The 15,078-nt window shown below is 50.2% G+C and overlaps 5 protein-coding genes across 5 annotated transcripts; 4 read left to right on the forward strand and 1 right to left on the reverse strand.

Annotated features, from left to right (window-relative positions):
* Positions 1-171: 171 nt before the first annotated feature.
* CC77DRAFT_1014387 (hypothetical protein) lies at positions 172-2,460 on the forward strand (the record flags this gene model as incomplete). Its single annotated transcript, XM_018523891.1, has 4 exons — positions 172-782; positions 995-1,281; positions 1,442-1,985; positions 2,058-2,460. The coding sequence occupies 4 exons, from the start codon at positions 172-174 to the stop codon at positions 2,458-2,460; spliced, it is 1,845 nt and encodes a 614-aa protein (XP_018379369.1).
* A 2,649-nt stretch (positions 2,461-5,109) lies between these two features.
* CC77DRAFT_1014388 (hypothetical protein) lies at positions 5,110-7,341 on the forward strand (the record flags this gene model as incomplete). Its single annotated transcript, XM_018523892.1, has 1 exon — positions 5,110-7,341. The coding sequence occupies one exon, from the start codon at positions 5,110-5,112 to the stop codon at positions 7,339-7,341; it is 2,232 nt and encodes a 743-aa protein (XP_018379370.1).
* Positions 7,342-8,020: 679 nt separating this feature from the next.
* CC77DRAFT_1035953 (hypothetical protein) lies at positions 8,021-8,703 on the forward strand (the record flags this gene model as incomplete). The annotated part of the gene is made up of 2 exons (XM_018526976.1): positions 8,021-8,040; positions 8,079-8,703. The coding sequence occupies 2 exons, from the start codon at positions 8,021-8,023 to the stop codon at positions 8,701-8,703; spliced, it is 645 nt and encodes a 214-aa protein (XP_018379371.1).
* A 53-nt stretch (positions 8,704-8,756) lies between these two features.
* On the reverse strand, positions 8,757-11,526 carry CC77DRAFT_1014389 (subtilisin-like protein; the record flags this gene model as incomplete). The annotated part of the gene is made up of 2 exons (XM_018523893.1): positions 8,757-10,797; positions 10,865-11,526. 2 exons carry the CDS (start codon positions 11,524-11,526, stop codon positions 8,757-8,759), a joined length of 2,703 nt encoding a protein of 900 aa, XP_018379372.1.
* A 1,089-nt stretch (positions 11,527-12,615) lies between these two features.
* CC77DRAFT_1014390 (kinase-like protein) lies at positions 12,616-15,030 on the forward strand (the record flags this gene model as incomplete). Its single annotated transcript, XM_018523894.1, has 1 exon — positions 12,616-15,030. The coding sequence occupies one exon, from the start codon at positions 12,616-12,618 to the stop codon at positions 15,028-15,030; it is 2,415 nt and encodes an 804-aa protein (XP_018379373.1).
* Between the last annotated feature and the right edge of the window lie 48 nt (positions 15,031-15,078).

Consider the following 15,078-nt stretch of genomic DNA (forward strand, 5'->3'; position numbering starts at 1 on the left):
AGCCTGCAAATGTGGGCTTTCTCCATACAACCCTCAGGCACTAGCAACCCCTAGATGGTATGGCTCTTCTCACGATTCTCATAAAGATCCAGTGCGCGCGATGTCTATAGTTGGCCTTGTTACTTCCTGCTGCTTCCTTGCATGCTCACAATCAATTCTATATCACCAATAATGTCTTTTCCGAATCCCACGTCAGGCGAAGACATCGCCGTGGTGAATGCCAGCGCATTCGAACGCCTCTACTGGCTCATCCTAGACCCAGAAGGCATATCAAATATTCGTGTCGCCGAGAAAGAGAACGATACGTCTTCAAGTTCTAGAGCCTCTTTTACCAACCACCCGCTCGCCCTCGAACCAGCAACCGTTACAAACGCCTCTAAAATCTTCGTAACAGCAGAATGTCTCGCTTGTAAAGAGGGCGAATGGAACGACGGTTTCGAAGGACAGCCAGAAGGTGTCGAGAGACTAGAAGACGCATGGGACTATTTCGTCATCGAAACCACTGATGGTAGCCCTGTACTCGTCCGCGATGTGGTCGCCCAAGTCCATGCATGGGCTGCCAATCCTTTCATTGGGGATAAGATTCGCGAAGGCATGGCTTGGATGTACAACGCCTCGTTTGAGCGTGGTGAAGATGGATGGTGCTCAATAGGCACTGGCAGCGAGGACGATGTACTCGAGGTGCCAGAAGGTACTAAGATATTCTTTGAAAGCTTTTTCGAACATGGCCCTGATCAGGATACTGGTGTTCCTGTTGTCGCGATAGAGTTCTGGGTGGAAGGGTGGATGGGACAGAGCGCGGAATACTTTTGGAAATCGCGCGGTGACCCAGCGAAGCATCTGTTGTAGTTATCTCATTCCAGTTAGTTGTGTTGGTGCCTTAGGGCCTTTGCTGGACGTGGTTTGCCAAGCAGGCACCACTGGCACGGTTCGCAGGGCATGGTTCGCGCTTACCCTAATCGGGACCGTTGTCTCGCATGTATATATCGCCCAGCGCATCGCGCTTCCGAATCACCAGCAACAGTCCTTTAGCTTTTCAAATGGAAACAATTATCGCATGCGTTGAGTCGGTGCTCACTTATCTTGTCGGGCCGCCGCCACAGCGCCCGGTTACCCAGCGGACAATACCACCAAACAACGTCTACGGAGTACCGACACCAAGTGAAGCAAGCACAGCGCCGGATGATATAGAGACATGGTACTGTGACTTTTGGGAGAAAGCTTACGCCGTTCCGCACAAGGACGGAAACAATATCGTCATCTACGAACCGAAAGAGACAGGTATACCCGATCCAAGGGCCAGAACAGAATGGGCGAGCAAACGGTTGCGAAAGGCTTATGAGCTTCTCGGAGAAGGTCATCCAAGGATAGTGCGGTGGGTGCCGCGTAGACCCAGTGTGGTGTTATCGCTGATGTAACGATAGGTGTATCAGCCTTTTAGATAGCGATGCCGGTAATGGGGTGATTGTTGAGAGACTCAATCCAGGGCCACACTGGGGTGATCTTCCCGTCATGACTACACCTGTACAAGAGACGCCTTCCAGAGAGGATAAGATCATGCTGGCCTTGTACTATCGTTGGGCCTTGCAAGCACTGTCTGCCCTCAACTTTTTCCACTCTCGCTCTGTGTATCTGACATTCTTCTCGTCTAGAAATGTATGGCTACGATCCGACTTTTCGCTTGCTATTACAGGTTTCATCAGCGTTGAAGGACCCGAGCTCGATGCCGATGCGCTGAGAGACGCTTGGAAGCAGTCGAAGCGAGATGAGAGACAGGAGCGAGATTATCAGGCATTCGTTGCTGGTAGAACACAAGAGCCAGAGCCCTCTGATGAAGAGAGTGATGAAGATAGCGAAGAGATTCCAGAGGGGTTCTCCGAATCTTGGAGTGAAGGAGAATGGGCGGGGGATGGCAACGCTTTGTTCTACGATGATTACTTCAATATCACGTATCCTCGAGAAGGTGGATATCATCGCAAACCTTTGTGAGTAACTGCCACTTTTGGTCCAATCGTACTTGGAATGCAACGTTTCGCTGACCATCGTATTGTGATAAGGTTTTACTGGGCTAGCTTTGTCTGGGAGCTCATGACTAACGGTCTCACAGCCGAAGCGCCTTGGAAACGTGACGCAGAGTTCTCCTCACCTGGAGGGCGCCCGACGGAAGAAGCGGCAGATTGGCGCGACCAGCTCCAAGTGTTAGAACAGGCTAGGCTTGGAAGTGTGTTGCTTAAAGCCTGGAAGGGCGAATACGAAAGTGCGGAGCAAGCTGCCGAAGATATCAGAAAGATCGCCGAAGAAGTAGGCATCAATGTCGTCAGCAGTACGGTGGAAGTATGCGACAATTGGATGAAGCTGTTCAAGGATGAAGTTGATATTGGCGAGCCTTGGGAAAATATTTTCGAGCTGGATGAAGCGCAAAAGAAGTGGGGAACTCGGACGCTCAGATTCAAGCGGTAAACTACACATGTAAACTTGCCTGCGATAGAGCAGAGAGATTTAGCAGGGCCATAGCTCAATCAGCTGTGTTGATACGCCATCTGGGCGGCGAGTATCAGTGTTTGGTCATGACATTCTTGAGCGAGAATTATCCGTGTCTTTAGCCTTGTAATGCCTCATTGCTGTGTTGCGCATGGATTTAATCAAAAGAGATAGTTGATGGCGAGCCGAAAGCCAACCATGTGCCAATGGTGTGCAGATGAGGCTCACGAAGGTCGTTGCGCAACATTCGATGACACGTCTGCCCGTTCAGTGCATGTCGCAGTAGTAATCAGCTCGTCTAAAAACTTGTTCCGAGTCATCGAGACACCCTCTCGGACTTTCTTTATCGGGCCATCCAATGCTAATCGCAAAAATGGCCACTGCCTGGCATCGTGTGTCCGAAAGTGTAGATAAGATCGCCTAGTAATGTAACGCCATCATGATTCCTGCCGCTGCCTGACAGATGCACGAGTTTGGTTGCTGGAGGATCCATCTAGCGGTCAAGAGAACGCTAAAAGCCAGTGGAAGGCTGCATCGCGAAGCGTGGATAGGCAAACCGTCGTGTTCGGCCGTGTCTCAGGCATGCAAGTACCCGCGGATCGTGCCAACGAGATTGCGACCCCAAGAAGTGCCGTGTGGTCCAGATCCTGATTTCTACGTGCCGATCACAATATCTCTGCTCGATTTCGATGCTAAGTATTGTTTATCAGTCCATCCTTACAGTCTTGAAACGGCGGTATGTTGCATCCTAATTGGACTTGCACTACACGGGGCGTTGGCATTCTCGGTAGAGAAGCATCCGGGTGATTGAAGGCTTGAAGTGATGCCTTGACGCTGACAATCAGAATTCTGAGGCTACTGGCACGAGCCAACGAGCCCGGGCCGAGACTGATCCTGAGATAGTTCTGATAACAATGCATACGCCACCATACCCATGTATCCGGTGAGTGGATATTAGCAAGGGAGAAAGAAATGTATAATTGACGCGGCTCCTTGCAGGCGTTGTAGTCGTTCTCGCCTATCAGAAATGATTCTGTAATTCGGTTGTGGTATTTCAACCCAGACATGCATAAGGCTGGCTGTCGCAGATGTCATTCAGCGGCCAATATGCGTGTCATACAGCGTGCATCCGGTGTCTGTCGATAGGGCCTCCGGATTTGATATTGTCCGCGAGCTTCCGGCAAGAAGGCTATTGGTTAAATAGGAAGCTGAAGATTGGAGGGCGTGACGAGGTGCATGGAGGGGCGTCAAACTCTAGTAGAACGGGCGACAGCAATCCAATGTGCAGTAGTAGATCGACGCTGCGCGAACTTATGCTGAGCCGCGCTGCAGAACGATCTCGAACTCATGCAGTCCAGAAGGGAGCTCAACCAACATTAGTTGTAGAGGTGTGATGGTATTGCGATACATCAAGTGGAGAAGCGCGAAAATGTTTGACATACACTGTAGTGATGCAAGCTGGGGGCTGAGTGAGATGAGTGAACTGGTTGCAGACGCACAAGAAAGGTACAGACTGCGCCTGTGACAGCAGGTACAAGTAAAGCGGTCGAAAGACTTCTGTGCAACCGGCGGGATCTCGTTGCGTCTTGCGGCTGTCGGTTGGATGCATTGGCCGAGCGGGACCAAGGACAAGCTGATAGACTGGACGTCAGCAGACACTCCTTTGGCGATCCTAAGCGAGTGTCCAAGTAAATGGTCCTGATATTTTGTGTGCACCTTGGGGTGGTGGCTTGGTGTGGTCAGTTGCCTTCTTTTGGCTGAGTTGAAGCGGAAGGGTGTGGTGAACGGTGCATGGGCCAAAAGTGGGGTAATGACGCCTTGTTAGCGTCGACGCGTCAACGAGCCATGGCTTCTTCGCGCACTGTCAACGTCTCCTACACGACGACTTGATGTCTTCAACTCGACAACGGGCAGGGGAAAACAACAGCATTCGCGTCTGCAACTCGCGAATCGATCCTGAACGCTGCAGGTGTAATGCAAGTGCGACCAATTACAAACACCACCACCACCATCAGGCTGCATGCGATAACAGATAGACAGCAGCTACGAGTCCTTCAATGCACAAGCGCGTCGTGCATATGCATGTTTAGGATGCTTCGTATTCGGTCCGGTCACTTTGCGGCTCAAAGACATATGGCAAGCAAAGCTATGCTGCATGTTCACGCAAAAGGGCGGGGCTATTTGCCTGTTTCCCCCTCAGCCTGGTGGCTTAGACCGGTGAAAGCCCTGATATTCATACCATAGTGGGGCTTTCGAGCGCCCTGTAGGACGACCAATCATCTCTTGTTTCATGTATACCCTGGGAAAGGGACTGGATATGGTTACTGTACTCCAAGAAGGACCCCTAACTCCGCTTGCATCAACGTGGTATCACTACTGCTGCGGGTATAGATCGAGAGCGAGCATCTTCGAGTGTAATAGCCAAAATGCTCGACCTATATCTTCGGTCAAGGTCCTCCTGTTTCTGCCTTAGATTCTGAAGCTCGCCCTGTCATTCACTTCCCGTGTCTTAATCCTGCTACACTCCCTTTTCGATCACCAACAACGGGATTTTCTCTCATCTGATCATAATCTGGCAAGCACTTCCTCTTTGGGAAATCACGCGCAACAGTCTCCTTGAACCGTACGATGGCGGCTCATCAGCAAGCGCAGTACCAAGCTCAGGTACCTCAACACCAAACCGTTGGCCAACAGCGCCAAGTCCCGACTGGACAACAGCAACAGCAGGCCTTTGGACAGGCTCAGCAAAGGCCAGCGCAATCTCAGCAACACCCTCTGAATCCATACGCCAACTACGACCCTCAATTAGCATCTTTCATCTTGGAGAAACCGAAACATGCTACTTCCTGGGAGGATGCCGAGCCCGAGAGACAACATGTTGCACTTCAAGAGCTCCAGAGTGAGCTTCACAAGTTCCGTCGAAACCATGGCAACGTCAAGAAGAACATGAATGACATTCCCTCCCCAAATTGTCGCCGGATCATCAACGAGCTCGTCGAGGACCAGAACGTTGAACTCGCGAAGTACAATCGTTCGATCCAGTATAGGATCGCAAGCGTTGTCAACAAATGGCGATCAGTCAACCGTCGCGAACGTCAGCTCGTGCGTGTAGACATCATACTGGAGACCGAACCTTCCGGATTTCAAGAGCCTATGCAAGCGAAGATCATGGTTCCAGGTGGCCCTCAAGATCCGAACAAGGTCAAGCAGGTGAATCCTCAGAACCAACATTTCCCGAACCAACCCAACCCTGGCCAGAACGCGGGCCAGCAACAGCAGCAAAGACCTGCGCAGCAGCAGCAGCATCATCATCATCAACAACAGCCACAGCAGCATCCAGGTCATGGCAACATCAACCAAGGGCCCATCCCTGGAAATCCACCTCCGCCTCCGCCACCCCCAGGTGTGCTACACGATATGGGCGGGCCTCCGCACCCACCCGTCAATGGCGGAGGTCGACCCATGCCAGGGCCCATGCAACACCCACAGCCCCATCATCCGCCCAATGGTCAACATCCTATGCCTGGGACGTTTCCAGAACAATTGCCAATGCCACCGCATCATATGAGGCACAATCAAGGCCGGCCAATAGAGGTGCTGAACCCTAATCACCATCGACATCAGAAGCCAAGACGCAAAAACCATCGCGATACTTCCAGCTCGTCGTCTGATAGTGAATCTTCGTGGGAAGATGAGTCTGAGGACTCCAGCTTTGTCAACATCGAGCACGATGATCATATCGATGCTGGTCGACGCGAACGTGGACGTCAGCGACACTTCAAGAAGCCGAAGAAGAGCCAGAAACACCGATCACTCAGCAAAGCTAGAGGTCTTAGTCGCAGTCGTAGTCGGAGCCGAAGTCGTGCACGTAGAAACAATGTCGACCCTTATTCTCCAAAAGTTACCCGCCGACGCCGAGCCTCTGATCTAATTGATGATCCTCGCAATGGTAGACTCAGTCCAGAGTCTTTCACTACCGACTCTTCTCGGGGCTCTCACAACAAGATTTCAGGTCACATACCACCTGTTCACATCCACCTGAACACCAATAACGTTGTGGAAGACCGTACACGCAACGGTAATGCTCCACCAAATGACCTTTACAATGGAAAGAGGAAGTCAGGAAAGCAATACACTGCACATGGCATGGCTCGTGAGAGCTCCAGCTCATCGTTGGAACGTGGAAGTGGGACCGAGTCTATGAATACTACATCTGCCCACACAGCGGATGACGGTGTCTGGGACAGGCCTATCCGTCGCCGCCCTTCCTTCAAGCATGTGCATAGTCGCCGTAAGTCGCCTTATAGAGGCAAACCACAAACTGTGCTCGATCAGCCGCACCCCAGCCACATCTACGATGATGAGATCGACCACCGTGGGGCACAGAAGATCAGGTATCCCGACGAGCTCGTAGACGACTATCCACATCCCCGCAGCCCTCGCGTACACATGCGCGAGCCCGAATCATACTTCGATGACCATGCAGCGCATGCTATCCGTCCTAACATGCACCACCGTCGTGCCACCATGGCCAACCTACCTAACGCCCATAACCCCTTTGCGCAAACGCACTTCCCACCCAAACCACTTCGCGCCTCGTCATACCTTGCGGACAGACATGGATCAGGATACAGCTTTCCTCAGCAACGGGCGCTCACAGACCGAGAGGAGCCAGATGAGCGGTTTGGGCTGAGTGATATCCACGCGGCTCTTGAGCATATCCAAGAGAAGAAGGATATGAGATATTCGATGAGGCGGCCGAATGTAATGGGTAGGAGGGACTCCGCGCTACCGTATGAGGATGAGTGGAATATTAGAGTACCTCTAGGTGGTCGTCGTGGAGGCTATGAGAGGTACTAGGCGATCTGTATGCTCTCTTGTTTCGCTTTCCTTTTATACATCACAGATGTTCGCAAGTCTAGCAATCTATGGGTCGACTCGGAAACACACAAGACCGTGACGTCAGACTCAAATTAGTGCCTCATGTACGCCCACGCATGTAGTAACACACGACCGACATCAATGCGAAGCTCTTAATGGATGAATTGCATCTACGAATGCGAGATATCCATTAATTTTGCCTATTGACATCTAGAACCATTACTAGCACGACCAATGGATCATTAGCCTTGAAGCTAGCAATGCAGGCTTATGCACACAGCCACTGCGCACAGCCTTAGACGTGAGGCTGTGCTCCGTCTACGAGATTGATACATAATACTTTGACTCTTCTCTGTGGGTAGACGAGAGGTTCTGAAATCCTTGCCTAACTAGCTCAATTCGCTGAGTCTGTCTTTGTTTACACTATGATTGGAGACCCAGAGTTCGTCATTCTCAAATATCAGTCATGGCTTGATACTGCAAAGTTCGAGAATAAAATCTTCGGTTCGATTGTTAAGGAATATTTGAGGCCGACGAATAACTATGTGCCTGGTATATTCCCAGAAATGAAGAGTGCTGTTAGACGACATACGTCTTGGAGCGTATTTGCAAGACGTTTTCTGACTGACAGTAGAATTGCCATTGCAATACAACTTGCATGACTTCCAGGAAGGTACCGTGACCGATTTTGTGCTCGCTAACACCGGCGCAAAAAGTCACGAAGGCAACGCGACTCTCCAATCTGTTGCTGGCATATCATTCAAAGGCAGCAGCGAAAGTAGCGTGGAGCTGAGTGGCAAACTCATTCGATATAAGCGGCTGCAGCAACACGACCAGTTTTGGAGCAAGCTCAAAGCTGATCAAGACGTCAAAACGCTTGTTCCCCGATGGACTTCGCGTTATCGTGCACCAGTGTGTCTTGTCGTGGGTATCATGATCTGCGAAGAAGTGGAACTTTGCTTCGATGAGGCGCAGGCCAGGGAGCGCGAGGCCAAAGGGCAACTGTCTATGGGGAAGATCACGCTCGCGACCGGTGTACCAAATCCTGCCGGCAGTGCAGCGGATCCGCAGATTGGCTTTACCACAAATCGCCAGGCCGTTACTATGTTCAAGGGCAAGATGAGTGAGAGCCGCATCTTTGCTCTGGAGCTCAAGAAGATCACAACTTCGGGGTGGATTCAGAAGGATCTGAAGCTGAGTAGTCAGGGCCCTGATGTAGATCCCACAAGGCTCGCTGCTGGAAATTCGGACAAAGAAGAAGATGATGACGAGCAGCTGGAGATTGGGGAATTTGTTCTTGGTGAACTCAGTGCTGAAGATTATGGTGAGCTTGGAGGGTAAAAAACAGATTTTCCAGCCGTCCATATACCAGTCATGTATCTAATGACTCGCCTTCATTTGTGTCCTATCGCTGCTTTGGAGATATACCCCCTAAGGACGCGCTTCAGTCGTGCCTTCATCTCTTCCTCCCAGTTTGGATCTCCTGTAAAGCAATATTCTGGGCTCACCCAGTCATAGCCTTCCCTCTTGTGGGCTATGATCTCGAAGATGCTGCGCATACCTACTGGAGACGAAGGTTCGATGTTCCAACGGTACTCTGGAAAATGCTTTTTGATATAGTTGATCATGAATACAGCAACGGATACAGCGACTGGTGTTGCGATTGATGTGCCAGAAAGGTACTCCTCACGCGGCTTCCCGTTATCGAAACCGGTTCTGGCCATTGGCCAACAGGACTTAACGCAATCCCCAACGAAGCTGAAGTTGTTTCTTGAAGAGATGGGCGAGGGATTGAAGGATGAAGAGTTGCCTGAACCAGTGGCGGAGTGTATGCAGAGAACGCCATCATAGTTTCCAGGATAGGTGCGTGGTTTGTTTCCAGCGTCATTTGAGGCCGATGCAAAAACTATGATTCCTTTCCTATGACATTTATCAATCTCTTGCTGCACTAGATCTGGATTACTAGAGACGCGGAATCCGAAGGAAAGTGATATCATATCCACTTTCCACTCCTCGCGTGCATGTTCAAGCGCCTCGATTATGGGACTTCTATCTTCAGGTTTGAGAGGATCGATGACTTGTCCAACGTAGAGGTCGACATTTGTTGTAAGATCAAGTATGATACCGGCTATGTGAGTGCCATGACCAGAACGATCTTTTGTCGCGTCATATCCGATGAAGGACTTGTGGTTACAGATATTGCCTCTGATGTCGGGATGGGTATTATCAACTCCAGTATCTAGTACTGCAACTTTGATCCGCGGCTCGCAATGTAGGCCTGTTTTGTTCTTCCGCAGAGCTTTGAATCCTACAATCCATCTCTTGGCAGATTCGCAGAGCTCTTTCGGGTATTCCTGGGCGTTAGCTTCTCCGAAGAGCTCACAATGATTCGTTGTAATCGGATTATCCATTAGAACCTTTGAGGTTGTGGTTTCTCCAATTTCCTCATCATCGCTTTGCTCAGAAAATCTCACTTGCTTTGTTGTTCTTATCGACAGCCTTTTCTCGATAATATCCTCGCCAACCACAGGCGGTATGACAGTTGTCGGCGAGAGGACACGCGAGCTATCAGATAGGCCAAGCCGACCTGACTGGGATGATACCGAAGGACAATGGAAAGAATCACCAGCTCTCTGATCAAGGCCGCGATTCAATTCCCTTCTCCCGTGGATTTGCGGGCCGACAGCTTTCTGTATATTTCGGACGATACTGTGTATGATGTTTTTGGTCGCAGCTGCTTGCCCGCCTCGGTACCCTTGGGCAGACATACGTTTATACTCTCGCTTGCAACTGATTTGAAATCCCAAGCACATCTGAACCGCTTTCAGATATGCTCTTTTTGATTCGCTCAAGTCTATTGAGAGCTGATCGTAGATAAAATCCCCGATATTGTCGACGCCGGTGTTGCTCATCTGCAAGTGCTCAAGGGAGACGCCACATTCTATCTCCATCAGAAGTCTAGCAAGGAAAGCGAACCTTGCTTCGCACTCTCTCTGGTCAATAGCCCGAAGTTCTGTGGTCTCATTTGGTAGGGACATACACAGGGCGTAGGGTTGGTTGTGTATGTATTTTCCGTCTGAGTTCGAGAGGAAATAGATGGACTCCGAGTCCCAGAACTTAATCAAGTGGGCATCTTCAAGGGTAACTAAAGAGCCTAGGACGAGTGTAGAAGCTAAGTTGCGTTTTTCCTTCTGTTCGAACTTTTGCAACCGCGACCACCAGGCATCCGGGCCTAGGAAAGCACCTCTTTGAAGCAATTGCTTCAAGGTTCCCGACGGTTTCCCCTTTGTTGGCGTTGAGGAAGCCGAGCTTGCATCTGAGCTAGCATAGACATAGACGTCGCTCTCGGCAGTCGCAAGTTTCAGTCTTTCGCGATTGCTGAGGCCATCGATTTCGTCACAGAGGCTTTCTGCCGGATACCAATCCACGTGGTTTCTACTCTTTGTGTCAGAATTCGCCCCGCATCTCAATCGTTCATGGCCGTCGCTTGAAGAGCACGTACCTGTTGGCTAACTCGTGCAATTGGCTTTCTTGCCATTCTGACGATGTACAGCTAGTGAGGTAAAGATCCAAATGTGGTTCTCGAAAGCGCTCACAAGACGTAGGCTCGTCCCATTCTGGCAGCTGAAGCAGAACGTCGTGACGTCCACTACAATCTGTATTTGTAATCTTGACAAGCCAACGCAATAGTGCTTGTAAAGTTTTGATACCCTTTTGCAACTGATCACGCGATCCAAGAGGTTGTTCAACATCTACTTCCTCTGTACTGGAACCCTCGAGTTCCCATGTCTCTGGTTGTGTGAGCCGGCTACAGAAAGTGTTAAAGCTGTCTATCTGTTCCTTTATGGACTTGGGATCCATGGTCACAAACAGCTTTCGTCCGCGGGAACCAAAGGCCATGTAGAACCGCCATTCAGTACCGCCCAATTCCTGTAACAGTCGATCGATCCTGGGGTACTTGCTGTCGCTCCTAGATGATGGTTCGGTCCATAGATTGGTGGCAACGATGCTTTCAAGAACCAGACATATCGAAGTTAGGGACGCGAAGGCTAGATCTTGAGCTTCATCATCGAGGCCGTCGTCGAACAGCGTGTCAAGGTCGTTCCTCCTCATCAAGTTCCGTAATCCGTCTTCCAGAAGCAAAGCATCGTTCTGAAAACCCATATTTCCTGATAATGACTGCGACTTGTCAAGCTTTTGGTACCTGGTTATATTCAGCAGCCGATGCCTGTAAGATCTGAGCGATTTTAGGCGTTGCCACTCCTCACTAAGGGAAACCTTTTGCGCAGCGCACATCTTGTGAAGTTGAGGGTGATCTCACCAGCCACTCCCGGTGATTCTTGAGTGTTGTTAAGTATTCGCTCTCTACATTGATCGAATGCTGATGGGATCAGGCTGTGGCGAACGTCAGACTTCCAAGGTCGGATGCGGGGTTGCAGCTTTCATGCGCACTTTACGCCCCCAACCAGAAGCCTCGACCCCACCTGCGCGGTTACAGGATGGCTCGACAAAGTCACAACTGTTTCATCCTCTTTCTCTTGTCGAATGTGCCTGCGAAGCGCTGCTGAACGTTTGTTTCAGCACTATGGCCACCAACGAGCCGTGTCTAAATGGCTACATCGACAATGACTTCGATGACGAGGCTGATGAGCAACCCATACGTCTCATGGCTGAAGACTGCGATGAACTATTTCACGATTGCCTGGCACGCTCGGGTGCTTCTCATGAGCACCCACTACCCTCGGAGGTTTCGCACCCAATGAAAGAATACCATCAACGCTTCAACGGGTGGTGCACATTCCTGGGTGTCTATGCCAACGAGATCACTAACTTAGACTATCGGTTGCGAAATCATGAAGCACTCCAGGATATGATGATAAGGATGCTGAATATGTTGAGACAAAATCTGTTTCTGGGTAAGAGATTCTGTAATTCGAGCCGTGAGCGCAGTTAACATCACAAGTCACGATCCACAATTTACCAAGCGCAAATAAAGAGATAGTCAAACCGATATCACCGCCTACTGTTCATGAAGCTCTTTCAGGAGTGAAGGAGGCTATTTTGCGGCTGAATAAGATGGGTGTTCTTATTAGATCCTCTTCCAAGTCTACCGTCACGGCACGAGCTCGCAGGTTTGCATCGCAATACCCGGAACTTGTACGAATAGCTGATTACGAGGACCGAGCATATATTGCACTCCAATTTCTCTATCCGAACGCATCACGAACGTTAAGACAACAGCTTGTCGACTCCATGGGAGACAGGTATGCGAAGCTCCGTTATGAGACTTTTCGGTCTAAAGCAAATTACGCTTCTGCAGCGTCTTCTCGCAATGACCGAAGTGCTATGCAAAAAGCGCCTACCAGTCACGTATCGCACCGTCTCATTGAGAAAAATGACAAGGCTCAAGAAGAGCGACAAGTGGCACATATCGTGATCCCAGCCTCATCAATCGATACAGCGTGTTTGCCCCTGAACCTAGAGGAGGCAGTATTCGCCAACGTCCGTTCTGCAAGAGTTGGCAAGACTTTGATCGGAAACGATGGCCGTCTGAGAGAGCCCGATCTGCCCAGCTTCAAACAAAGCGAGAATTTCGCATCTTGTGGATGGTGTCATCAGGTACTCAATCGGTCTGTATTACATGCGACTCGGAAGGGATGGTCGGCTGAAGGGAGACGCCATTATCTGCGCGATCTCCAGCCCTACATGTGTCTGTCGGAAGGCTGTCGTGAATCTCGGCCCTCGTTCGCCTCGTCATTCGAGTGGTTTAATCATATGGAGTCGGATCACACGGACTCCTGGTCGTCGAGAATACACAATCAGCCGGCCTGGATGTGCATTGCAAAACATGAAAACGACTCAGTCTACACTTTCTCTTCCAAGGACGAACTACTCAACCATATCCGAGCTCATCAATGCAAGACTTGGGTATGCACTGGCGTGCATGAAAACCATTCAACTTCTGCCTTCTCTTCTAGAGATGCATTAAGTCACCATATCTTACATGATGGGTGCGATGGCAAGGATGTCCCGGACAGTAACGATCCCAAGTATCCTGAGTGTCTCGTTCAGACTTCACGACAGTCGTCTTCATGTCCGCTTTGTCTGTTCTCGGTGGATGACCAATCATTGGATGATCGGAGTGCGTCGGGTAGCGATGGCAAAGAGAACCTAGCCACCTCACGGGCAATGGGATCACACATTGCTGACCACCTTCACCACGTTATGATCATTTCTCTGCAGATCATGTCGGTTATGCAGGGTCCATACGATGAAGGCGATGGCGATACCCTGAGTCAACCGAGTGCACTGAGCACGGTATCATCGGACCCCTTTGAGGAATCGATGGAGAAGCGGCTCAATGACTTACCTGAGAATGTCCAAGGATCAATAGGATGGTCTGACACACAGGAGGACACAGGCATTATGGCAAATCGACTGAACGATTTTTTCGCCGATGACAAACAAAGAAACGTCACATACACTGACTCTGAGATCCAACAGATCTCCTTCCTCTTAAGTCAAGACAATCTGCTATGGAGCAAAGTTCCGAGAACATACATTGTCCTTCGGACTATCGACTGCTTGGATTCTCTTGACTATTTCATCAGGGATGGCATCCGTGATATCTTGCTTCCCCTCACCGAGCGGGAGATCCCATCATGTATCTCGCCAAGCAAGCACTCGCAATTCATGGCTGCGCAGGATCTAATAATGACTAAGTCAATGTACCTTGAGAAGGGCCAGCATTGCTTTTATGGGGAGCATGAAATTCTTCCGCTCAAGATGGAAGAGCACCTTGGTTCTGGATCGTCGAAGACCGTTGATCGGGTTCGTAGTTTCATCAGTTACCGAGAATATGCGCTAAAGCGAATATCCCGGAGAAAATTGACCGGTGAAGGACGACTACTTAGCACGAAGCGCATTCTCGATATAATGGCGGTCGTTAAGCGTACAGAGCACCGTCACCTGGAGAAGTTTGTTGGGAGCTTTATTGATCCAGAGTCCATCGGTTTAATCATGTCTCCCGCTGCTGATGCAAATCTTTCTGATTATCTTTCTGGACCCATGATCGTCACCCCCATGGTGTTGCGCACCTGGTTTGGTTGTCTGGTTCGGGCGCTCGAATATCTACACAGGGAGACGATTCGGCACGACAATATCAAACCAAGTACTATCTTGGTGCATCATGGTAATGTCCGGTTTTCAGATTTCTTGATGGGTGATTTCAACAAAAGCCTCCGCACGCCAGGCGACACGCTGGACGAAATGACGCTGAGATATGGTTCACCAGAAGAAGTCGCCCTCAAACCGCTCAGCCGGCATGCCGACATCTGGAGACTAGGGGTTGTCTTCCTTGAGATGGCGGCCAAACTCAAGGGCAGCTCGGCTGGGCATTTCCACAATTTCATACAAACGCATGGCTCAAAGCAGCCGTATTATCACGCAAATCTTGCTGGTGTTCAGGCCCTTATCATTGAGCTCGAAAAGATTGGTAAGCCTACCGACAACGTAGCGCTTGCGTGGTCTCAGTCAATGATCACTTTCGATCCAGGCCTGCGGCCAAGCGCATCATGGTTGATCAAATCTATCACTAGTGATGGCAAACTTCGGGAGAGCGAATGGTGTTGCAGGTTTTGTTACGCTTCTCTTCCACCACTGAGCTAGTTCCAACCAGCCAGAGGTTGAAGATACACAGGTTTTCTCTCCGAGTTC

The sequence above is a fragment of the Alternaria alternata genome, assembly GCF_001642055.1.
Source record: "Alternaria alternata strain SRC1lrK2f unplaced genomic scaffold CC77scaffold_36, whole genome shotgun sequence".
Taxonomy (NCBI): domain Eukaryota; kingdom Fungi; phylum Ascomycota; class Dothideomycetes; order Pleosporales; family Pleosporaceae; genus Alternaria; species Alternaria alternata.